The sequence below is a fragment of the Haemaphysalis longicornis genome, unplaced genomic scaffold, assembly GCF_048455015.1.
Source record: "Haemaphysalis longicornis isolate Haplotype H1 unplaced genomic scaffold, Haemaphysalis longicornis Haplotype H1 scaffold_2, whole genome shotgun sequence".
Taxonomy (NCBI): Eukaryota; Metazoa; Arthropoda; class Arachnida; order Ixodida; family Ixodidae; genus Haemaphysalis; species Haemaphysalis longicornis.
Genome location: NW_027526295.1, coordinates 128,019,623 through 128,046,354, shown reverse-complemented (window position 1 = coordinate 128,046,354; position 26,732 = coordinate 128,019,623). Strand labels below are relative to the sequence as shown.

Here is a 26,732-nt window from a genome sequence, read left to right as displayed (position 1 = left end):
GATTGAAAGAATGTGAAAGTGCGAATGCACGAGTTGAATTTGCGCGGTTCGGTAATGTTCGCGAAACAGAGATCTCACACACTCACAACTACAAAGAAAGAAAGATGCATTTATTGCACTTAAAATGGGCTGGAGTTAGTGGCTCTGGTTTCTGGCTGTCGTTGCAAACGTGAGGGAGTGGCCTGGAGTTTATAACGGCATCCACTTTCATGAGGATGGTAACACGTCCATCTCTTGTCACACATTGCTGTCTAAGACTCTTTTTCAGTGCTAGCTTCACGGAACGGATGAGACAATCGTAAATTCCTCCCCACCATGGCGCCCGCTGAAAGACGAATTTCCCTTCAGTCTTGTGGTTGGCAAAGGGGTTTTTCACTTGTGGATCGCGAATTGTCTCCCAAAGCTGGTTGACTTACTTTTTCGCTGCGTTTGAAGGTGAGGACGTTATCGGTGTAAACCAGAGGGAAAACCTCTGCGTGCGGCAAAGCAACGAAACACATTCAAGGAAGATGGCGCTGTCTGGTCGTCTATGAGTTCGAGATGTATAGCCCTGATTACAGCTAAAGTAAACAGCACCAGGTACTTTGTGAACTTGCCGTGCCGTGCCATGCGTACAAACAACCGTGCCGTGCTTGCAAACTAGGGTCCCGCGAAGTCGATTCCGACAACAGTGAACGGGTCGGTTTCTGTGACTCTGTCCTTTGGCAAAGGGGGAACCACTTCCTAAATTGGTTTTGTATAGTGCCGTCGACAAACAGCACATTCAGAAATAACTTTCTTAACGAGTTCTCATCCCTGAAGAATCCAGTGCCACTGTCGAAGGTCTATGAGCATGTCTCTCACACCGGCGTGTAGAATTATAAGGTGCTGTTTCTGCACAAGAAGCTTAGAGTAGAATTGTTGCTTCGGCAAAATAATGGGATGGTGCTCAGAAAACAACTGCTGACTGTGGTGTATTCTTTTAGATACGCGCAGAAGAGCCTTGTCGTAGATAAATATAATAGTGTTTAGAAGGGGAGAAGCTCGAAGTGGCAATTCTCCTTTCTGGACCGCTATGATGTTATCGTGGAAAGCTTCGGCGTTAATTGTTCGAAGCCAGAACTTCTCCGCGTAATCGATCTTCTTTGGAGTAAGGCGTCCTTTCAGCCAGCTTTTGTGGCGTAGCTGGCTGAGAAAGCGGAGAGTCCATGCCGTCGTTCGGAAAAAGCAAACGATGGAGCTGAAACGTGCTATGTCGGTAACCGGTGGGTGTGTCTGAGGTGTAGGCACGAGTACGTGTAGTGCATCGTTGAAAACGGCTTCCCTTTTCGCTTCGGCCGTGAAGTCTGTATGGCACATCGGTTGTGGCGGCCACTTTTCGGCACTTGTTAACCACTGGGGTCCATGCCATCATAAGTCCAATAAAATTAGCTGTTGCGACGGGATGCCTCTCACTATCATATCGGCTGGGTTCTCCATTCCTGGGCAATGTTCCCCCCACTCTGTTTTGGTCTGGCCATATACTTCATTGACTCGGTTTCGCAGGAAATGTTTCCATCGGTTTACATATTCCTTTATCAAGTGAGGTGTAATCATGGAGTCAGTCCACAAATATATGTCCATGAAGGGGTCACGGAAGGTGAGCCTTTATAAACGTACACAGTCGTGCTGTCGCGAGACAAGCCAGCAGCTGCAATCGCGCCAGTCTTATCTCCTTGATAGGAGCGATCCAAAACTTCCTGAGCAGGAGTGTTGAGAAGGACTCTCCATGCTGCCCCAAGTACACAAATACGCTGCGGCTCCATAAGCTAGGGGCTGGCATTTGCGAATATCTGAAGAGCTCCTCTTATGCTTCAGGGTAACAGATTGTGTTGGTAAAACCGTTAAAAAACGATTGTGCTCAATGCAGCAAGCTCGTTGCGCCAAGTCTGCCACTCTGACAATATTTCTCGTGGTACCGCTGTGTCCCAATCTGTTTTCAATTCACAAATTCGTTGGAAAGAAAGTTTGACTCTTTTAGCGAAAGGTTCCACAATTCAGAGCGGGTCATACAACGTACTCCTTGCTTGTAGCACGAAAGGCTTGGTGTTGTTGCGACGCTGAACGAAATCGCTCACGCTTTCAGGGGAAAAGGCCAGTTCGTCAGTGCCTGCATATCAAAGCATGCCGATAACCTTGATTAGGCCGATAGCCTGTCCGAGGGGAAGCTCTTCGCAGGTTTGCTTTAGTTGAAGGTTTTCGAGGGTGGTTTGTCTTTTGTTACACACTTGTGCAATTTCATTCAAGCGGTTGCGAAAAGTCTTTTAGCTTCCTTTGCAAGTTTTATACGTCGGAAATGGTTTCGGCTCCCGTTAAAATGTCATCCATGTAAAGGCAGCCTTGTAACCGTAAAAAATTGTCTGGAAACTGCGATGACATTTTGTGCAGGTGGAAGTTAATTGTGCCGACAAGTAAGAACGGACCTGGAGTTGTACCAAAGGGCACCCGCTTCATTCGCCAATTCGTTACTCTCGATAGGGTTTCGTTTTGAACAGGCGCTCTCTCGGACCAGAGGTAACGCAGAGCGTCTCTGTTACATTTGTGAATGGTGATTATTAAAAAAAGCCTTTTATATGTCTGCAACCAATGCTAAACAGTGCTTGCGGAACTTGAGTAGCAGACCTGATAAGTCAGCATTCAGGTTGGGACCGCTGTACAGCCTTTCATTTAGATATGCAATGCCACAGGCGTGCGCCGGTGCGTCAAACACAATGCGTGTCTGCGTTGTCCGCTCCTCCGTGATGACTGCGTTGTGAGGCATGTAATAAACAGGGCCTTCAGGGCTACCCACAGCCACCCTCTCACCCATGTCATCATTTGCGTATTTCGAGATCGCTGTGTAATACGCACTCAAGAGGTCGCGATTTTGTCGACGTCTTCTAACAAGTTGACTCAGCCGTCGTTCAGCGTTCGCCTTGTTATTGTCCAGCTCGACTGATGGCTTTTAAGGAAGTCGCACTTCGTACCGACCATCCTTTTTCCGTATAGAGTTGTTGAACTGAGTAAGTGTTGCCTTGTCTTGAGGTTGCTCACACACCTCCGAGCGAATCCCGAAGGTGTCAAGGTCCCAGAACCCTTATAGGAAACGTCGGGCGATGCCCGCATGAGATTTAAGTACTATTGTTTTTGAACAAAGAGCTGCGGTTGTTGACGCAGAAGTAGGTCCGTGTAGAGTCCACCCAAAAACTGTCTCGACAGCCTCCGGGCCATTTCTCAAGATCTTTGTTAGGCCTGTGATGAAGTCTCAGTAATGCTCAGTGTCGACGAGGATATCGGTTTCATCTGGAACCGTATTACCGGTGTGTAAATCCGTTGCTTCTAGCGTGCAACCACATTCGCGTAGCTATTTCTAGGCATTTTCGGTAAGTACAGGAAGAGGCTTGTTGCAGATTTGTTATGTAACAAGGGCGTAGGTCTTACAAGGAGGGCCTCCTTCGATTCCACGTAGAGCAATCTGAGCTCTACGGAACGCCTTCCGTTGGTCGTGTCCGCCGAAGAAACCCATGGAAAGCTTTTCACGGTCAACTGTGGGGCAGGCTAATATTCTTGCAATCCAGCCGTAACAAAGGTTCGTTGGCTGCCTTTGTCGAATAGGATTCATGCCATAACTTCTTTCCTTTGTGAAGACGCGTGTACCACGGCAGTTTGTAAGTAAATGTTTTTTTCGTGGCAACGGTTGGGGATGCAGCTGCTTTTAGAGGAACGGGAGAAGCCTGCGGTCCTTGATGCCATGAACTGAAGTTCTGTCGGGCTCGCACATTGTCGAAGTGTGGCGGCGTTGTCATTTGGTGTGGTTGACGTTTTTTCCGCAAGTTCTGGCAATATGATTCCGGGCTGTGCAGTGAAAACATCGACCATGTTGGTGAAACATTGCCTTTTTTTTCGGACTGTAATGGGAGTGTGGCACCTGTCGGTACAGTGATCCGTCAATTTGGAGAAGAAACAAGGCAAGGTTTCGAGAATTGCGGATGTCACTGAAGCGAAATCTCGCGTAGTGGAAGGTGAAAAACTCTTCGACATATAGTGGGGTCCTTCGCAACCACCCGGACGTTTTGGTTCGTTCGCACGGAAGCAACCATCCGTGCGCTCTCTCGACTCTAGCTTTACTTTGAGGATATCAAGCATACGAGCCAAACTTCTAGGATTGGAAGCGGTGTCATCACCAGCAGGAGCTGCGTTGTCGTAATGGGTCGAGCACCGATTAAGGTCCAAAATGAGGTCTTTTAGAAGTCGCCGAAAAATGAAGGGGCCGAGCGCAGTAGAGAAACAGTCTTCTGCGATGTGTAAGGCCTTTAGTTCACGGATATGTGCCTGAAGTGTGTCATAAAGGCGACGCGGACGAAGCACGTCCTCAGATTAGCGGATGTGCTGTTGATCAATAAGGTTCTCAATGGGATCTTGCACGATCAGGTCGGACTTGGCAAATCTGTCGACAGGTATGTCTCTGTCGTCTTTGTAACATCAAGACCTTGCGGTAAGGCCTGTGATGGCAGCCGATGCGGTTCCTATAAGCAATGACCTGAGGGACGCGAACTTCTTGCTGTCGCTAAGCGTCTGATTGTTGTGAACAGTGTACTCAAATTGCTGCCAGGATGGGTTTCAGTTGCGTGGAAGGCCATCACATGTTGGTAAGTCGATGTGTGGAAGCTTGATACCGTGGCCGGCCCTGGCGGTGGAACTGGTTCTGTCGAGGCGGCGGAAGACCCACTGCGACTGTGGCTCTCAACTCGGTTATGGGCTGCTTTAGCTTAGACAAACACCTGACGGTTTTGTCGTTATACTCTGTGGTTAGAAGCTATTCTTGCTCCATGTCTGGTCCCGTCAAATGAGGCTCCGTGTCGCGGTCGCTCTGCTTCAGCTCGGTAGACATCGCCCTAACGCGGTCATTGAAGGTAACGTTGTCCTTTAGACTCACTTCGCCTCGGTCCAAGGCAGCCTCGGTTTCAGAAATGAGTTTCGTTAGTAGAGAGCGTTGCGACTTTCGCTTGCCTTTCAGATGATCCATGATGGTCCCGGCCGAGGTCTTCGGGAGGTCTTGCTGGCACGGTTGCGGTGGCCTTGAAACGGTCCTCCGCCTTTCGGTGATGTCGATGCCGTCACTGGTTGGTCGTCCCCACGGATTTCGGCACCACGCTCGACAAAAATCCGGCAGCCTCCAAGAACAACAGGTGGCTTTATTGGGCGTCTGGCTGACCAACCTCAGTCCGCGTTCATGACCGAACATAAAGAGACGAAGACGAAAGGCACGAGCTGGGCCGATACCCCAAGCATGCAGTCCAGGCCCAGCGCCACCATTCAATGTCACTTATTTTTCCTCCAACAACCAAGTTCCAACAGAAACATGCAAAAAACAAGCTTCCGGCCACAATTTACAACTATGTGCAAACTTTCTACGTGACTGGAAGACCGCACCCACGAAGAAGCTGCTCGAACACCATGCGAAGGAATCCTGTAACAGTAGCATGCCTCATAGTTCCGTGCTATAAAATCTTCTTTTAAACATGATGAGGAAGAGCCTACGAGCGCAACTCAACAGCATCAGTGGTATAAAAGATGTAATAAATTACGATTAGGGCAACGAGAAACAAACTTGCAGAACTCCAAGAAGCATTTCAATAATCAGCCGTAATGATAGAGTGAACCCCGAGCAAGGCTGACGTCGCCTATTCCGCCCAACAATCAAAGCTCCTTGCTGTAGCTACACAGATCGGAAAATAAAAAGTTCAACGGAAGGTGCACCTGCAAGTCAAGTCAGAGTCCCCGCCCTCCCCCCCCCCCGCTTGCACATAAATGTACTGGAATTGAGAGTACAAATCAAGGCAAAAGCCAGCCATACAGCAAGTGAAAGCTTAGTTCCACGAAGTGATGTAGTACACATGCTTCGACAAATTACGAACGAGTTCAGATGTCGCCGGGAAGCTCGTGTTCTTCACTTAGTGAATATGGTTATCGCTTCTATGATACTGAGTCTTATACGCGACATAGCAACATATTTATCATACAATATTATTGACCAGACATCTTCAATAACCATATTTACAATAAATCAATGTTTACCATAACTACAAGCTCAAGGGCATAGAGGTGCTCTTGAGAAAGTGCTATAAATCGAAATCGGGTTTTACGTAAACCAAGTTTTACGTAAGTCGAATTTTACGTAAACCAAAACAAAGGCCCCGGAGAGCATGAGACCCACAGATTTTCTGGGAGAACGTCCTAACGCTTACAGAATAAGTCAGCTGCAACAATTGCAAAACATGACAAGGGCATGAGCATCCTTCACAATTGAGGATACCAGCCAAAATAACAGATGCAAAATAACAGATGAACTTAAGTCTAACGTAGGGGTTAAAACAACCTCTGATCCACTGCCGCTTAACCTGTGTCCAGAGGGGAACATTTACAGACGAAACCTTACATTAAGGCCATCCTGATGTAGATCGACAGGACAGCCTGAGATGCAAAAAGAAAACTATAAACGTACGCCAGTCAAAGGATTTGGCGTGTGTAACGGGTGTCGTAGACTTAAAGGGCCCATGAAGACAAACTACAAATTGTTTTCGAACCATTTCGCGTTCTATAGGGCCCCCAGCACTTGTCCCGAAGCAAACGATGCTTTATTCACTGTTACATTAATTAATTGATGCTTAACGTTTGATTCTCGTGCCAAAGTTGTGTTTGAACGATGTTTGCAATGACATCATACGAACAGGACTTTCTGCTAAACTTTGTGTGGAGCGGAGACTTGCTTACAGTTAGTCAACCTAGATTCGTCACACCACCGCGGCAAGCCGTTTTCTGCCTTTGGTTTGTTCGCGACCGTATTAAACCTGGCTTGTTTTTGTTTATGGAGAAAATAGTTGTTTCGTGTTTGCTCGACAAATATAGCCAGGTAAGACACCGTCGCATGGGTCAGTCGGCAAGTGCCGTCTGAGACAACCCCAAAGCCTCGCACTGCTGTGGATCTGGACCAAACACAGTGCGCGCAGTACCAACAGCAGCACGTATCGGCGCTTCTATGTTTACACATGCTTTGGTAACTTCTACTGTTTTTCCAACCATTTTTACTGGTATAAAAAGAATACCCCCTAATTTCAGCGCTAATTGCTAGTTCGGCAAGCTTACAAGTTCTGCCTAATGTGCGTGTGCTTTTTTCGGCCTCCGACAATCGCAGAGCTGCCTGGTATGCCATCATAGGCTATGTTGCGGAAAATGAGGTAGTGGTCGGATGGCCATTCCCATTTTATCTAATTATACAGCCTATTTGAGAGACATTTACGTTAAAAGTTGTGTCAGCATGATTCCGAAGAGGCAATCTTTTGAATGAAGCAAACTTGCTGTTTGTCTTCATGGGCCCTTCAAGTCATACCATCATTACAGCAAATACAAAACTTGACCTCTACGCAACTGCCCATGTGGAGGCCAATCGAGCGTGCTACCGAGAATTTTCGCCGTTATGCGCCAGACACCATTACAGTCTACATTTGCACTGACTAACCGCCTCATGCTGCCAACTTGACCGTAGCCGACTACACAGAAATACTGCAAGAACCTACTTAACAAGGTTCTCGATAGAAGCCAAAAGTGCTAGACAGAGACCTGGGTACCTGGCCACGAGGGCACTCAAGGAAATGCGGGAGCACCAAGCGCTAAACCACAGGCTGCCTGAGAGCGCAGTGCCACACTCAAGGGCACGTGGGTTGCAGCCAGGAAATCAAGGGCAAGTAGATACCGCAGATCTGCTACTGACGGCCTGTCAAAACGGACGAGCACCAAACACCAAACAAACTATTCACGCGCCGGCAATTCGCTGTTGTAAAGCACATTCAGAATATTACGCTACCAACTTTACCCCTAACACAACGATTACGGCAACTATTGGAGAACCTAAGTGTGCAAACTGAGGGGACTACTCCACCATTTATCGCACAATTTGGTCGTGCACACAGAACCAATCCCAAACTTTACACATTTTTATTATAAGACCACTTCATGGTAAAGGAGGCCGGCCGGGTCCAGCACGCGAGCGCAAAGAGCACTGATCTAACACGCAGAGGTTGCGGTGTAGACTATACCGTGAGCTCCAGTTTAAGCGTTCCTTGTTGAAATGGAGTTATGTCTTTGTTATTATATTTAATTTAAATCGGAACTGCATTTACGGCTGAATAGGTCGTCCGGTACATGCCAGCGCACCGCAATAATTTTCAGGAGCTTTTTAAAAGGCTTAGTACTATCTCTCAACCCCTTAGCTCTGGCAGCAAAAATATGATTATTGCTCCGATTTTTGTGCTCTTAGTTGGTTCGTGTTTTCGCATAGCCTTTTGATCTTTCCGCTTCCTTTCAAAAGGTTGCAGTTTGATACCTACAAGAATTGCGGCGCGAAGTTCAGATTTCCAGTTTGAAACTAATAATTTCTTTTTCGAAAGCAAGTAGTCGCCACCCAGTAAAAACATTTTGTTTGAAACTTTTGTTAAGGAGCTAGCAAAGTCTTCCGCTTTCTCTTTGAGTTGTGCTATACATAACCCTGTTTTTTTTTACTTTTATGTTTTTTTTTTTCAGCTGCGTGTCAGATGGTGTCGTGATTTGCAAATATGAGGTAATTTGCGGTCGATGTATGATGTCTGTAAAGAAGTGGTTGTCATGTTTGTGGGCGTACTTATGATTGGGATGACTTCATCTACCCACTCGTAATGACATAACGGTGGTGGCATGATGTCAGGGAGCTTTCATACGTCACTGAATCTATCCAAATCAGTAGTGCCCCAGAAACAATTCGGGCTGCATATTCTCTCTTCCCCTGTACCTCTATTTATTTACATCATAATATGAACCAATGGCCACATTGTTTTCATTCAGGTGTCTACTTGGAAGCTGTGAGCGAAGGACTGGTCACGGCTTACTACCGTTGTCATATCGTTTCTAGTATTTGTTTGGGTAATTAGAACAATTACCAACGTAACGCTTGAGCTAAACAATTTAACGCTCTGGGGCTTGTTTCTTGCTCTTTTGGTTGCCTCCTAGCTGCGATGAAGAGAGAGTGAGATAAAACATTATTTCACAATGGCCAGGGCAAACCTTTAGCCTCTGCGGCGCCCGCCACCTGGAAGATGTTGGGCTCTGCCGTTATATTGGGCCACCTGGACGAGACGAGGTGTATATGGAGTAGAGAATGGGGGCCGATCAGTGGCGTGTTCCGGTGCCTTTTTTCTTGTTGTTAATTTGGGTATATGAGCTTTCTTGGGTGTCGAAAGACGGTAAACTGTCCTACGGTCACATTTTTGGAATCACAAGCAGTCCGAAGTGTTACATTTACGATTTTTTCAATTTGTTGCCATGTTTTGGCAGCAAAGAAGCATGAGTTGGGTATCAACACGCTCTTTTTGTCTTGCAGAGTCCAGGCCTTATCTTGGTATGAGCGTGCAGACGCCATCTCTGTACGGGATAATGTGGTACGTGGACGCTACGGAATTACCATAGGGAGCAGCTGTAAATTTTCCTTTGGGATTCGCATGTGATACACATACTACGGCCGCTCAATGGAAAGAAGGTCCGGCCTGCGGAATCGTGCGTCGGAAATGGGCGAGCGCGTGATTGCAGAGTTTCAAGTTGAGGCCGCTACTTTCGGCGGGGGCGCCCCTCATCGGTTACGGCTCACCCGGCTCCCGCTTCGGAAAGCCTTCGGAGCAGCCGGGATCATCGCGCATCAAAGCAGCTTCAACTAACGTCCTGTGTCGCGTATATGGAAAGTAGTACTATTACCAGTGACCGGAAAGGTGACTCTGCAATCTCTAAAAACGTGACCTCGTGAAATGCCGTCAGTAAATGGTAATTGTGGTTTAAGAAGGCTCCTATGACGCCGCCTAATCAGCAGCTGTTCATCCGCCACACGGTGTTGGGGAAAACGGCTGTGCAGCCTGTTGCATGCGAATTTCGTTTAAAAATTCTTTTAGGTGTATGGCCTGAAAGGCAACTATGACTGCTGGCATTTACTACGCTAAATTATTTGAAGCTATCCTTAAGCGCAATTTATAACAAACGTATTTTAAGCTTGATCAACGTAGTTTGAGTTGCCTAGCTGCACTAACCTGTCTCGCCGTGCACGTTGATGTGGCTCAGAATTCCCAATATCAGGGCTCCAAAATTGTGTTTACAAAAAAAGGTGGCCTTGTTGCACGACCTTCCCGACGGGGTGAAAAAACCGAGCGCGGTACAAAATAAGGCACTGTGTTTTGTTTAAAGTGATGACGAGAGACTTGCGTGATTCTACGTTGGAATTGAAGATATCAAACGCAAAAACCAGGGCAAAATTGTACCCACGAAACAATCTTTATGACAATAACGACGACGGTCACTAAAGAACACATACATTCTCGGTAAAGTCAGTCGAGTACGTAATTTTCATATACTATTTCATTTGCTCACATATACCGTTACAGCGCTGCCTCCTACCCACACACACGCACACACAAATGAAATACCAAAGTTAAACAGGTTAACCGGCTGTGGTGGCTTTGTAGCTTTGTAGCCCAAGGGCGCGAAATCGATTCCCGGCTTCGGCGGCCGCTTTTCTGTTGGATGCGAAAAGCGAAAACGCCTGTGTTCGAGATTTCGGCGCACTTCACAGTTCGCGGGTGGTCAAAATGAAACGGGAGCCTTCCACTACGGCGCGCCTCATCGCCTTTGTAGTTTCGGCATGTTAAACGTCACAATCAATCGAAATGCAGAATTTGCTTTTCATCATGGACATTTATTTATGAATTTTTAAAATATTGAGACTTCTCAGGTACGACGGAGTAAGCCTTCAGCGGCTTTCGGTAATCCACGGCCGAAACGAGCGTGTTGATCACAGAGCAGCAGTATTCAAATGCGCCAAATTGCTCCGTGTTCGCAAAACCAGTGCTGTTAAGCGTGCCGTGCCTTTGAGGGATATTGAGCTGTCGCTGGCGGTCCCTAAATACGTCTATTATTTGTCGACGCACTCGCGACTGCTTCGAGGATTAGCCAGTTTAATATTTGAACCAATTAGTGTGACCGGTGATGATGACAAGCAGCAAGGATATTCAGTTGAGAAACGTACTGTTCTATCAATAATTGGCGGTGATATGCACCGAATGCGAGAGGCGGTTGAAACAAAACACACACACACACACACACACACACACACACACACACACACACATATATATATATATATATATATATATATACACACAACGACGGGTAGTGTCAGTTTCTGTGTACTTCACAGAGGCAGGCTTATCTAGCCACATGCGCTAGCTGTCGGGCTGTGCAAACTAGAAAGCATATCTGTGGATAAATTTCCAGAATTCCCGCATATACAGAGAAAATTTGCAGCATTTTTTGTGACGCCGTCTGTTTACGCCTGGAAGACGGCCAGCTTAAGTAGTGTGCCAGAAGCAGGAACCAACACAACCCCACCTTGGATTAGGTAAGGTGTTTCTAAGGACTGGTGATGTAACTGGACTGGTGATGTAACCAGAACGCCTTCCCCACCAACTCACCTGTTAAGTAAAGTTTTTCCTCCTCCTCTTCTTACCCTCTACCTCCTACTCTGCCGCCTCCTATGCTGCCCCACAAAGCTCTACTACTTCTAAGACCCAGTCGTGAACCCTCTGGCGAAGAGCTTTATAACTGTGCTACACTAAACTTTCATTGGACGGTTGACTACTTTTTACAAGTGCGCTAGGTATAAAGACAATGCGGCACACGATAAATAATCCGTCTGAATTATTCCGCGGGCGGCCGGCGCTGGGGTTTTTCCACCGATGACCACCGCCAGGGCCGATTCTGTGGCGGAAAGGGAAACTATCGCCGCCAACGACGGAGAAGCGCGCATTCGGCTGGCCGTGCCTTGTTTGGATCGAGCGGCCGTGCACATACTGTCAATACAGGGGGAACGACATTTTTTTTATTTCTAAGTACGTCCGGGGGTGAGCGTTGCAGGTAAGCGTTGCTGGGGTGCCACGACTTAATTTTCATCTCTGTACAGTTCCGTTCCAGAAAGGTAATTCCAGGATCCTTTTTTTATCCGTCCGTCGTCGACAGGAGGGCGAAATTCGCTAACATTACCTTGCATTAATAACTCCTAGGCCAATATGCAGCACTTGTCACCTACATGCTAACGACGTCAAGGAATATATCCAGCTGAGGCACAGGATTTGAAGTGATCACACAAGAATAGATATCACTGTCATCGTATCGCACGTCCTTGATGACAAGCTTGTGAGTGCCTTCATCATCATGGATAACTGAGTACCGCTGGGAAGGGGCGATTAAAATAGAGCCGATCGAAATCACTTGCTGTCCTTTAAATCGTCTCCACAAGATCTGGAAGAAACAAGACACCCAAACCAGAGGTGAACATTATGCCGACTATGAAGTATATTTGTGCTTAGAGAACTAATTGGTTTAAACAGGAGTGCAACGCGCAAGGAGAAACACGTGCAGCTACTTGACTGGAAAGTATACGTCGTCATGTGCTTAACACGGCCAGGGTCATAGAGGCAATTTTGTTCCAGGGTTTTATTGCTAAAACCAATAACCAAGATGAGGGACACTGCAGTTTCTGTACTTTAGGGTGCCACGACCATAAAACACACAAGCACACGGTTCCATAAAAGCATGCGAAGTGTTTTAAGTTTTACAAGACACCGCCATAAAAATGAAATTCTCGTGTCATTTCAACTATTGTACGGTGTCTTACATGTCTACTTAGGATGGTTCGTTGCGATGTAATAAACATAATTTTTCATGAACGGCTTCTTTCTGTTACTGTATGTGATATGTCAATTTCTCAGCATGGCGCAGAGGAAGGTATACTTCGAATTTCTGCAGTATCCCGTTGTTTAAAAAAAGAATTGTTGCCGTCTATTCGCCAGCAGTGTGATTCCGGCTGTGCTGCAAGGATGTAGCTGTGGCTCCCCAGTCCTACTATGTTATCCGCCTAAGCCCATCGGTGTCGAATATTAGCTTCAATAGGGTGCGCATGAGGACTACCTCCCGACGCGACCTGATTCTACTTGCGTCGCCTCGTGTAGTGGGCGCAAATAAAATATAATTGCACTTCGTTAACATTGGTAGATTATAGCGCTACGGTCAACATATACCGCTCGAGTACAAGCACTGGTAGCAGGAGATACCATGTTGTTTAGGCGCTATGACGGAAGTTGCACATCCAATTAAAGTAAAGGTTCTTAAAAACATTTTATAAGCAAACGTTTACTTTCTGTCAGCCAGAAAGACAATGCGGAGCATTGCAGGGATGTAAACGATGTTTTACAGTGACTCTGTTTAAAATATAAATTAGTTTTTTCTCCCTTTAACGGCTTTGTCACAAGGGAGGTTATTATGGGTATTCCTGTCTACACAGTGACTTGTAGCTTTTCCAAAGTTGCATACAATGAGAGAGGCATTTATTTTAATTATTGCAAGGCTTCTTCAAGAGCGAGGGTAAAGATTGTGATGATTCCTGCGTTCTTGAAAGCATTGTAAGTGGGACGAGGGACGTTTTTGGGTGTTGTTTTCTTGTTGTACAAATGAACAGCGGGAACAAGAATCAAATATCACGCCTATTTGAAGAGCGGAAACAAGACGTCCGTTGATGCATATTTAGCGTGTTGTGACTACAACGGGGAAGGAAGATTTTCTTGGTGCTTTCAGGGCTTTTTGTTGTAGGCATACCTAGCTCTCTAATAATGCGAAAGCATAGCTTAACGACGGAGGTTGAAAATCCTCGCACTTCGGAATTCGATACAAGCAGAGAACCGACGTACTTCCAAAGCCCGACGATTATATCTGCGTAAAGGTGGCTATAAGGAATGGGGTCTGGCCATCGACTAACATAAACAGGTATTAGAGACATGTACTCGGACCTCCAATAATAAAACTTATGCGTGGTAATTGCAGAACAAGAAGCTAGATGAGTAGCAGATCTCAAGCAAGAGTGATTCGGCGAACCTTGAAGCCGAAACAAAAATAAAAAAAAAATATTTCGCAGAGAGAAAAGTACAAGGTAACATTAAGAGGACACCATGGCACCAGAAAGCACAAGCTCATAGAAAAAGGTGCGCCACTGTAGGCAAAACTCTGACTATGTACAAAATTAGCGCTGCCTTCCACGTGACGCCAGTTCTAGGAAATTCCTTGGCTGGTGCATACGTGAAATTGCCCCCTACACCTTGTAGAATCAGAGACATTCGAAAGTCTACCTCACCAGTACGTGCGAAAAAAAGCAGCTAGCAAGCAGTACATTAGACAAAATGAAGCCTATCACAGTGCCCTCCCCAACACGATTTGGTGGCGTAAGTAATACCGTAATGCCCGTTAGGGAGTTCAAGCCTAATGCTTCTGAGTACTCAAGGGCTTCAGAAGTCAACTTTTTAAAGCGACGTTTATCACTTTTGAAGCCTTTTGTTTTTTCACTTCGTATATTGCATCTAGAAAAGATGAGAGATATTTTTGGGAATGTTAAGGTTCGTGCTCTTCGAGCCAAGAAACGAAGCATCAACATGCACCTTCTTTGAAACAAGATAAACAAAGTTATAATTATATACAGCCAAAAAATAGACAAAAGAAAGCAACCTACTTGGTAAGGTTCTAATATTTTAACAGAACAATTCAGCGATACAGTCTGCCCCAGCGTCGCCGTGATATTCTTGACAGGAGTAGTAAATGAAGGATCAGCTTCCAGGTTTGGTGATGTTGTCACAGCCTCAGGATCTGCGCTTGCAAATAAAAAAACTCCGGTTATTTTTAAAGAAAATTCCAATGGCATATACACTGTCATCTCGTGTCGCGGTTTTCCTAGACTTTAGAGCAGAAAATATTAATGACTACCTTCTACTAGTTCAGCAATATAGATATGCCTTAGCAGTAGTACGGGCAGTAAATAGCAGGCTCGATATTTTCTTCGTACAGCTTTTCCAGCCCACCAAACTATTTTCAGTGGAACAGACGTCCTTCATGCCTGCTATCGTAAACGATTCGGTCACATAAAAAAAATCAACGAAAACTGAGCGCTTGTTGGCGAACAATATAAATATTTGTTCTCGAGACAGACAGACAGACAGACAGACAGACAGACAATGAATTGTTCTATGCCGATTATTGTTGTTGTCGCGAGAATATATATATTAAACGGAACTCCAAACTTTTGACGCAGCTAACAGAGGGGAAATATTACAAAAAGATATAATGTAACTTGACGAGTATAACGTTCTTATATCCAGAGAACGTAAGCTTCTCGCAGAAAAGCAGTTTTGGGCGCAGGAGTGTTTTTAGGTTCATAAAAGGCAATTGAACTGACAAAAGGTCACCTTCAAAGCCACAATCAGGCCCACCTCTTTTTGCGCTTTTTGGGTAACCGGAAACTGCAAAACGATTTCAGGTGAGATTCAGAATATGAGGCTTAACTCAGCGAAACTAATTCTGGGTTATGAGGGTCGCCGCAGTGGAGAGTTTCCGAATGAATTTTGATCACCCGGGAAAATTTACGTGAGCCGAAATATCAACAGACGGGCGTTTTTGCTTTCTGCCTCTATTTGAAAATCACCCACCACAGCCGCAATCCAACGGACTCAGAAGCAAAACGTTTTAGCCTCTGAGCCACAACTGCGTGTGAAAAATTCAAAACGCATCCCCTGGCGTTTACATTATTAGTTCTGTTGATTTCAAGAATATGGCTTACGTAATATGAATGGTATGATCAAAATCATTGTCATGTCAAAGGACAGATTAAAGGTAGGAGTTGATCAATTAGTCAGTCAAGCAGTCCTTTACACAGCGAGACAATTGTGTATAATATTGAGTAGACAACCTGGAAATATTTTAATTGTTTCTGTAAACAAGGGAGAACTAGAATAATATCAAAAGCATAACGTTGCTTTTGGTAAAAAAAATTCCCCGCATTTCCCCGAGGGGAAGAATGTGAACATGCGCATGCACGAGTTGAATTTGCGCGGTTCGGTAATGTTAGCGAAAGAGAGATCACACACACACACACACAGCTACAAAGAAAGAAAGATGCATTTATTCACAGACACGTATTTGTGTTGTCGTTGTACTTGATTGCTAGAGCGGATCTCATCTTTGAAATTTCGTGTCAGTACTCCTTTAAGCAGGTGCATTAGCCCTTCTCACGCCCGATTTTTGGCCAATCCCCCAAGTGGGTATGTGCCATGTCAGCGGCCAGGCAGCGCGCGCCCTTCTCCCCCCGTTGCCAAGGAAGACGAGGAGGTTCCTGGCTAATCCCCCACGTGGGTATGTGCCATGTCAGCGGCCAGGCTGCGCGCGCCCATCTCCACGTGCGCGGACATCGCCGGTGGACGCAGGTTCAGGGTCGCTTAAGAAGTGCATTGCACTCAAAATATAAAACGCTCAGGCGTTCCGCCAGTAGTTTATTATCCAATTGTGGTATTGGTAAGTATCCCTATCACCTACCCTGACGAAGAAGATCTTCGTCTTGCAGCGCGAGCGCGGGATCAGTTGATAGCTATTAATGAAATAATGCAGACGGTTCCCGGCCTCTGTCGTGTATACAAGTGGTGCAGTGACTGGGATTTGTATCTCCACGCAACTAGCGCCAGCAACCAGGAGCGGAAAAGACGACGGCGTCGGAGCAGCTGATTGTCCTGGTCCAGACAATGAGGGGGCCATCGTTGAAAGCTACGAGATCCAACGAGCTGACTGAAACGTTACAGAGCCCAGAATACCATTTTGCAAGATGAGCAAAGACATTGTAACGAAAAAGAGGAAGGCTTTAAGGTCGCAAAAACACAGCTCATCAATGCAGCCGAGCAGAAAATAGGAGAAGGAGTCAAGAGAATGGTGGTTTGGTTTACGCAAGCACAGATACAGGGGCTGGAAGCGTGATTACAAGAAGAAAACAACCAAATGAAGCAATATATGCCAGACATAGTTGTAGGCATTGAGAGAATAATCTATTACGACATGAAGATATTGGCTATCCTATCAAAGCTTGAGATAAGCATTGCGGCGTCCATCCCAAGCGGCGTATATCCGAGGCTAACCTTCCGACGTTAGCGCCGAGCACTCAGCACAACGCCAGTCCAGTCGACATTGAGCTGGTGAAGTTACCGAAGGTGCATCTAATAAAATTTGATGGAAATGAGCTGCAGTGGAATAGATTTTGAAATCTACAAATCGTCAGTTCACAACAGACCTTGTATGACTGAAGAACTTACGTTCAACTACTTAACGGCTTCATTAACTGGCAAGGCAGCTGCTACAATGGAAAGATTACAGTTCTCCGCTGAGAAGAACTGTGACAACGCAATACTGTTATTGAAGGACACGTTCGGAAGGCATGAAAGATAAGTGGATCTGCGCATTAGCGAGCTGCTAAACCTTGCAAAGGTAAAATGAGCGAGGCATACCGAAGAGCTAAGAAAGCTATTCCAAGCCGTACAAGTGTCATCCTCGCCCTCGAGTTACTGAATGTAAGGGCTGAGTTTTTTATACCAATGCTCAAGCCACTGTTGAAGAGGGTTATTCTAGCGGCTTTATCAGTAGAGCTCAAATTGAAGGAGATGGATCAGAATAGGCTGGGCACGGAAAGGCAAGAACGAGAGAAAAGCGAGTCAGCACGAAAAACAAGTGCGGAATCCCTAACACAACTTTGGAATTTCTCCGGAATAAAGTAATCTTGAGAAAGGAGACAGAAAAAGAGCAAAGATCAGGGACTCAAAAACATAAAAGGGAAAGCACGAGGGTTTCCTACAAAAGCGAGGTTTTATAGCTCATCTAAAAGAGTGTGCATCTTTTGCCAACAAAACAACCATGCGACAGAACATTGTCGCTCGCCACAGCATGCCGATGGAAGAGAGAAGGGCTGCGCTCGCAGACATCGGGGCACCCTCCAGGTGTACGCTGGTATAACACACGGCGCGTATTTGTGGAGCTAACGTGCAATGGAAACGATGCAAAGAAGAACACGCGACATCGGTGTGTACATCGAAACGAGAAGCGAAAGCCGGACAACATGTCGCCATGGTTCAACTACAACAATCGACAACGCATAGCATGCATGCCATTCAACGAACGGAAAAGCAATGCAATCTCCTACAAACTGCGGTAGCTTGGAAAGAAGGAGACTCCTCAGGCAGCTGCGCCCGATTCTTAATTTACAGCGGCAGCAAAGATCATTCAATCAAGCCGGATTAGCAGAATGAATAGAAGCAAAGGTAACCAAACAAGAGGAGTTGACGATTGGGTCATTCTGCGGTAATAAAACGGTGATCTTGGACGTGGTACAAATGGCTGTAGGGCATCGAACCGAAAACCAATCCACCGTCATTGAAGCACAAAAAGTGGACATAATATCCCGTACTTGTCAGCCAGGACCAACTAAAGAAATAAACAGAAAGATGAGGAAGCTACATTTGGAGATTGCGACGAGACGCACAGAACAAGAACTCCGATATAGATAGGGTTGCTACTTGGCTCTGATTAATATTGGGAGTTTTTCATGGGACAAATAAAACGACTAGGTGAGAAGCTAGTGGCTTTAGAGACAACGCTTGGATGGATAGTTAGGGACCATGCCAGCAAAGCAAGATGAACATAACAAAATGCCAGGCAGTCAGTCTACTTCAAGTTGAAGCTACTAAGAAAGGCAATAAGGACGAATTGCAGAAATTTAGTTGTGTGGAGCCTATCGAAATCGCAAAAAATCTTGGACATTCAGGTTGCGAAAACCAAATCCTGGAGTGCATCAAGGAGCAAATTTACAATGAAGAATGTACGCTACTCAGTATGTTTTACATTATAAGAAGACGTAAACCAGGAAACCAACAAAGAAATTGCAACAAAAAAGCTACTACAGTTAACAACCAGGCTTAAGAAGAAGAATTTTCTCAGGAGATATGACGAGGCAATATACGAATATTTCACCTCTGGTGTCACCGAAAGAGTTAATGCACAAACAGAACAAACGAACACTCTTCCGTACCATATGCCTTACCACGCAGTGATTCAGGAGGACCCCGGAACAGCAAAAGTTAGTGTCGTTTTTGACCACGGACAAAAATACTGTTCTGCCCACTGAACATAACTTAGAAACGTGGTAAAAATATTTTCCCTTTCATGGTCTTGACGTTTCTTGCTGGTTTGACTGTCATTGCTCAAGCGGTGTGTAGGCCATTATCTGGCTTTTTTTAGTTGCAGTAGTTGACCCATACGACATTCAGTTTTCAAAATACCAACAAATTGACAGCCAAATTTGGAATCCCTTTCTGCAGCGACGAGCAAATCATGCAGTGCCGCAGTGTGTATGGTGATTACTAAAACTTTTGCAGTGCTTCTTGGACCAAAGATATGAGTGACATCTTTGTCTGAGGGGTATAAGGTTCTCTTTTAAATCCCCAATAACGTGCCACATTTATTCAAACACGAAAGTAATCCCTGGCCCATTTAGGCTCATTTTTTTACAATTTCATAAGGGTAATAAAGAAAGCCATTCCCTTTGTAATATATGACATACAAGGATCTCTCATACCTGCGTTAGTGATTAACAACGGATTTCAGGTGCCTTACATTCGAGAAAATAATATGGTTGCCACGAGGCTCTTCGTATTCTTCCAGAGTTCGCGGAAGGAATAACCACATTTAAAGGCTTGCCAAGTCTCCACGTTGTATACATACCTAAACATATGTATACCTCAAGGTATGTATAACTAAACGTAGGTATAAAGGTATGTATAAAAGGATATATAAAGGTATATATAACTAAAAGGATTTATCTTATTGTTATCATTTATTTAAGCCCCCAGTTGTGATGTCAAGGAAGTGTCCCGTGACGACAAACGTTAATCTAGTAAGATACAGCAAGACTGCAGCGACAGGCTCACAACGTTGCAAAAGGCACAGTCATAGACAAATGAAATCCGAATACAAAAAATATTATAAGAACACGCAAAATTAATACATAATTCGCGGAGGCCTAATAATGCTACGATGTTGATATATTTGGAATGCCACATCTCCGGACATTGTTTTTGTAATAGAGGACGCATTGTTTCGAGTTACATGGAACAAAATCGCGCTAACCGCGTGTTCCGGTTTTTACTTTGGTGGTCGCGTTTTATTCCTTCATGACTGTTCGTGTATGGCAAAGAAATCTGTGTTTCTTTATTGAGGGAAATATATTTATGTGCAAGATAATTGGGCGCTCCAATGCAGTGTGTCGGACAAAACAATGTTTTGGTGGTCATGATGATATCGATTGGTTTCCTATAAAATAACCGGTTGTACATAAGTATATTGCGAATGAGCTATACACCTTGCGCTCAGCTTTCCGTAGATACAATGTCAATTAGAAGAGGCGCCTGAAGCCTACAAACGGCTACATGCTAACATCATATGACAATGCTTGTGGGATTCCGCCATGCTTTGCTAAGTTTCAATTGGAGAGCAATAAAGGCGGTTCATGAGAGCTGGGTATTTTACGAGCACAATTTCCTTTCCAAGCAGCTACGTAACTTCTCATCACACTTTACAGTTATAAAAATGGTGAAGAATACCATTATATTTTTAAATCAAACATTGCTTTGCCTTTGCGTGAAGCAGTGTGTACAGAATGAGTCATCCAGTACAACGCTTCAACCAAATGTTGGTGCTTCAACAACAAACACACACACACACACACACACACACACACTCGTGAAGGGGGAAGTGCGATAGGTAGGAGCAACTCATTCTTTTTTTACCTGAATTTATGATGCTTTCGGTCATGACGAAATTAGCATTCCGGCTTCCGAGGCTGTTTTCGCCGTGGCAGCGGTAGATTCCCACGTCGTCTACTCCTACATTGCGCATAATCAGGCTCGTGCTTAGTTTACCATTTTCATGGCGGTTTTGGGTGACTTCGTGGTTTTTTCCAGTTACATTCAAGGAATTCCGGTCCTTGCTCCAGTACACTGACGGGTACGGCACACCGTGAATATTGCACTGGAAGGTGACCAGAAGCTGCGATTGTTCTCTGCTTAGTTTCATGCTTGATGACTTAACAGCAGGGGCATCTGTAAAGTGAAATCAGAAAAGGTTACCACTGTATATTCATGTCCACGCTTTTGATTGTTTAAACATGGAATATCATTTATCTGCTTTATTTGGGAAATTTTTACTCAACTTGGTAAACTTATTCGCAGTGGTAGCACTGGGTTCTTTTCTGAATGGACAAAGCAAGCTTTACAAATATGTATAAAATAGAAATGACGTAGCTGTCACTGCAAGTTGATGAATCTCAGAATATAAATGATACATCCTATACCAGCAAAATTATGAATGCGTCTCTGCCTTTGCCTTTACGCAAACCTGCATCTTTGATAGCTCGCTGAAAAACAACATTATTTTCCTAAAGAAACAAGTAAATGTCTGAAACGATAGATTATTCCCTCAAAACTGCTCTTGCCGTTCCAGGGGAATTCGTGTACTTCCTTCTTGAGTTTGTGGTTTCTCCGTTCTACTTCTAGTTACACATGCAATAAGCAACCCATAAAAGTCGAGCTCCTTGAGAACTATGAATGGAGTATAGTGAGTATCTCTCTTCGGTGGTTTAACGCAAACAGTATTTGTGACTGTGTGTAAATTCGAAAGCTTTAAATGGGTTATACAGGAAATGATGTCCAATTGACGTATCGTTTTAAATAAAACAGCAGCTTCAAGGAACGCAGCCATCGTGAATCTTAGGTAGAATTTTGGGTTATTTGTTCCACAGGCTACCAAAGTAGCTACCGAAGTAACTACTAAAGTAGTTAGACTTTGCGCGTATAATTTCCGCATTTTCACAAAAAAAAACCCTGAGATCGACTGGTTATGCGAGACACACTTAGAGTAAACAACAGCACATTTCCCAACTACAATTACCGCCATGCAGTTCATGCGTTCTGATATTTTACTGCTAAGAAAACGCTGAAAGTGCTTCAGAAATAAAGTCCTTTCATCCTGTGAAGAAGCAAGTTCATGGCAGATGACGCTCTGGGTAGATATACTATGTTGGGGTTTAGCTATATTGGGGATTACAGTTGTATTGAATTATAAGGACAGTGACCCCATCTAGACATCACAGGCTACATCACAGGCTTATTATAGCTATTATAACATTTTATTATAGCTACTTACAGATACTCACAGCTCACGGCTACTCACGGCGCATGCTCTAGTGCGCCGCTCAAGCAGCCAATGAAGAGGGCGCGCCAATACGCAGTGTTCAAAGGGGAGAAAAGGTGACACGCGTACAAAATGCTATACATCATTCGTGGAGGCGGCGACGAGAGAGAGTAGAATGAAGTTGGGATGTAACGATCTCTTGGCGTAGATAGCCCTGCCTCAATGTGCAATACACAATATGAGAGAAACAAGGAAACTTAAACCCATTCCTTAAAAGTCGGCTTCAGCACTAAACAGAAAGGCATTGGTGGGAAGACACACCAAACATGCATTTTACGTGGAAGCTATAAAATGCACCGATACTTTTATATGGGTGGCAGACAGAGTGGTAGCGACCCTATAGTCAATCTTTAGCGGCAGAGTTGACCAATTCAAGACAAATAGAGACTTAACGACTCTGAAGTGCCGACTAATTTTTATGAAACCTATCACATATATATTGTCACCAACACACGCGTGCCCTAACACCACAACACAATAGCTACATTATAAATAAAAAAGAATTCCTCTAAACTTGGCAAAAACTGAAGGCGTGGAAACTAAGTAATATTTTGTGGAGGCATAAACAGTAAGAGTTTAGTATCTTACAACTTTGTTGCGTCCCCGCTTATAAACAATACAACTTCTTCGTTTATAGAATGAAAATCAAGAACCTCCATCGGAAACTATTTTCCATCTACAGGACACAAGGTGTTATCTTGAACCACCAGAGCTGTCCCGTGTTCAAACCAATCTTATTTTCGCACTCGTCACAGAGAGCGTACATGTTTTCGCCCAAGTGTTTTCCCGATGAGCAAGTGGGCTTTACGATTACTCTATAAAAAATCTCAGGCTTCAAGCATTCAAATATACAGACGTACTTGCTTATATTCCGTCCGCAATGTTTTAACGAAGGCTTTTCAGGGCAAGGCTTTCTTACCATTTTCTTTTGCTTCAATAAAGGCCACAACGAATCCTGCCTTTCTCCAGGCTCTATGGGCGTGCTCGCCAAGCTTTCTCCGGCTTCCTAGGGGGTATTAGTCGTCGACGATAGAGAAAATTATCGATGCTGTACTTTTCAAACCTCTAGGTGTTCTTTAACGCAGAGAGTTCGTTGTGAGCGGTTGTGTTTTCCGTGCTCGTTTCCTTATGAGTTCCGGAAGCTGCAACAGGCATCTGCCGGTTGAGAAAGGTGACCCTTCCAGCCTGACTCGCGTCAATGGCGTCACACTGTTGGGGTTGCCTTCTCCGCTAGTTTTTGAAAGCGATACGGGCTCCTGTTGCGGTTGGGCGAGGGTTGTTTCCCAAGTGTGGCAGGTGTACTGTGATAAAGCATTTGCTGTATCCCCAAGTTCGTACAATCTTTCAAAAACTACACCTCTGCTCAGCAGTATACCTCATCTCCGCTGGGCATTCGCCTGCACATATTGGAATGGGTTGTACCTTTTTCTAGAAATTGTTAGGTGGATACTCTATAACCACGTTGGTATACGTCTTCTTTTCGCATCCTTCTACGCATGTCTTCTTCGAGAGAGTGCTTGAAAGCTGCTAGGTGCTTCAATGAATGCATGTTTTTCGAAAGTACAAAGCATGTATTATGCTCAATATTACATTAACTGTATGTCTGTAAATCGGTATTACAGTTTAAATCTATTGCTTTAGAACAAACGGGACGTGGAAATACTAAACATTCCGAAGAATGGAAATAATTTCGTCTACCGCGTACGCTAGTGGGAGGTAGTACGCGAGGCGAATATTTCAGCAGATTGTCTCAATTTTTTTGTAAAAGACCAGAAGAAATCTCTTATTGACTATATGTTTCATTTCTTTATTTTTGGATACGCAAATTATACCCGTGATTTAATGAAAGTGGCCCTCCACAATTACGAGTATTTCAGGAGGGAGGCGTTATTTTGGACAAAATTGGCTGCACTAGTCCTGCGCTTTAGCATGCTATACTTGCCTGCGGGAAGGCGAGCAAGTAAAAATGTACTAGCTTTTACTTCAAAGCCATATACCCCTCAGTTCCTCTACGAGTGAAGCCGTTTTACTCGGTGCTGCTCCGCTGCTCCTTCACGCCACCGCCGAACCCTATTTCACTACTGGTATTCGTGTCGCCACCACCGATGCCTCTTTCATGGGCCGCACAATTATCTGACACCGGTGGTTGTTCCGTTATCAGATGAATGTGGAGAATGAGTGGAAGCGCGCGTGGGGGTGAAGACGACCGAAAGCTGCCACCGCCATTGGCCCTTCAAATCCCATCTCGCGGATTAGCTGCAAATCAATCCCGGTTGAAGAGAAATTGCCCACTGGGCACTCCCGCGTAAGCCCCTAGTTTTTCTTCAGCTTGGAATGCTTTCCCAGCGATATTTTCGACAGTATATTTCACGGCTAATTACGTGGCCATCATCGGTGGCCTGTGTATAAGTGCACGGGTGGGGGGTGACAGCAGAAGGCATGGACGCACAGCTGAGTTTATGCCGCTACACATCAGATGCTCTTTGTGCTGGTGGAAGATTTAAACTTCGAAGTCTTAGGGCTGAAGGCACCCTGTCAGCTGCCTTCCTTAATCGAATGGCAGGATATCTGGGTTTGTGTGTAAGCAGGAAGTAAGATGCGCGGAACGGTGGAGCTAAAAAGCTAGCCGCATGTTTGCCTGCTGGAATAAAGCTCGAGGCCTTCCGGGTATTAACTGGGTCAGACGAACACTTGTAGTTCGCGTCGATAAAGAACAGAGAGAATGGAATTTCCAAACCGAAGAGATTTCACAAATTAGCGCGAAAACAGCGTAAAACCGCTGCAACCGGCATTGCCACCTAAGGTTCCTGCTCGCCGAGTACCTGCTAATGCCTCCCGAATATGTACAAACCTGAGCGCTTAGAAAGTCGAAGTAAAGCAATTTTACCTGTTCAGGTTAATGAAAGGAATTTCAGAGTGACATTTTCGGTAAAACTCTCACTTGTAAGCACGGGCGCGTAACGGGTTACCGGTTTATGCGTGCTCGCGTTGGGAGGGAAGGAAGGGGGGATAGACACCAATGTTTCTTTCCCTGACCTATGGCAGGTACCTTGGGCCGCCGAGAGGATTAAACGTGGACGTTAAATGGACCAATGCTATTTTACACGGTCGTTAATGGTCGAGGCGTTTTGGTTGTGCTACACGAATAGTACGTGGTAGGAAAACCGACAGCTTCATGTTTGTTCGCCAGAATGAAGCTCGGGTCTTTCCAACTTTCATTCAGTTAATCGGCTGGAAGGTATGTTCCATCGCACATTACAAAGAAACATGTTTTGTTTCGCGCACTTTGTTCACCGCGTCCAGCTTCGCAAGTAATCCTTCTTCACTGCGTGGAAGGGCACTAATTTTAGTGAGCAAACACTTCGGCGGAAGCCACAAAGATTTGGCTGCGGCGATATCGACGGTGACGACGACAGCGTCGTAACAGGGCGAGCGAAGGGAGGAAGCGAAGGAGAAAAAAATTGGCCTCGTATCTTCTCCTTTCGTTGCAAATATCGTCAAAAGACGATAGTCTTTGTAGACATTTGCCAAGGAAATGCCTAGCTTTGGTTTCCCGCTCACCTCTCATGCTTTTGCTGAACCGTCGCGCTTATCGAAAGATAAACACACTAAAGGTTTGATCAAGGCGATTTAAATTTACCGCGTTTCACTGCTACAGGCCGGGTTCCTCTATGCCAGCGCTGCAGTACTGCGGAGACGCGCCTGAATCGAGGCGGCCGACTTCAAGGTTTATAGAACCGCGTGGCCGTGCTCCACGTGCGTTCCAATCAGAACGTGGAACCTAGTTAGTGGTATCTTACGTTGCTGTTGCCGCGTGAATTTTCATATGCCCCCAGCAGGTGGCGCGGGAAACAGCAGGCGCCGGTTTTCTGCAGTAGATGTAGCATCTCATTTGCTATCGAAAAACCAGGCATCTATGAACTTTTAAAGGAACACTGTAAATATCCCTTGTGTACTAATTTCCCGCCTTATATTTGCGCAATGTCTTATTCTTGTTCAAGAAAGTTGACAAGTACGAACATATAAACAGGGCTTAGACGCTTCCATTTCGCTGTGACTATATAAGACTATTGCGCAATATCTATTTTACTTTGGCCGGGTGGCTGACTCAAGTCACAAACAGACAGACAGACAGACAGACAAAGCGACATACAGACAGACCAAAATTTGTGCGTTTAAGTAGCCCAAGAAAGATAATCATCTTCAATATTGTCTTCAAAATGTGGCGAGAGTGCGCGGGGGTGGGCAGTATGCTAAGCCCGCACGTCGTGCTTGTCGGAGCGTGTGGCGAGATTGTCAGGGGGAGGGCCGCAAGAGCTGCAATGACGTCATCTATCTCACGGCTTTCGCCTCACACGTTCAGCAGACGCTACTACTACGTGCGTGGCCCATGCAAACCATGTGACATTGGCGCGGGAGGTTCAAAAACGATTTGCAACAACATTATCACCGGTGATGGCGAAACGCTGCGATATAATGGCACAGTACCGCACGCCGCCCTGGGTTCG

The 26,732-nt window shown here is 45.2% G+C and overlaps 1 protein-coding gene across 1 annotated transcript in view; it reads right to left on the bottom strand.

The window, feature by feature from the left end:
- Positions 1-11,936: 11,936 nt before the first annotated feature.
- LOC144169206 (hemicentin-2-like) overlaps positions 11,937-26,732 on the bottom strand; it is a 66,606-nt gene continuing 51,810 nt past the window's right edge. The window contains exons 8-10 of the mRNA XM_077698248.1: positions 20,763-21,074; positions 14,624-14,757; positions 11,937-12,366 (exon numbers count right to left, since the gene is read on the bottom strand). Of these exons, the coding sequence (XP_077554374.1) occupies positions 12,151-12,366; positions 14,624-14,757; positions 20,763-21,074 (662 nt within the window). The 3' untranslated portion in view covers positions 11,937-12,150. The remainder of the gene's footprint in view (positions 12,367-14,623; positions 14,758-20,762; positions 21,075-26,732) is intronic.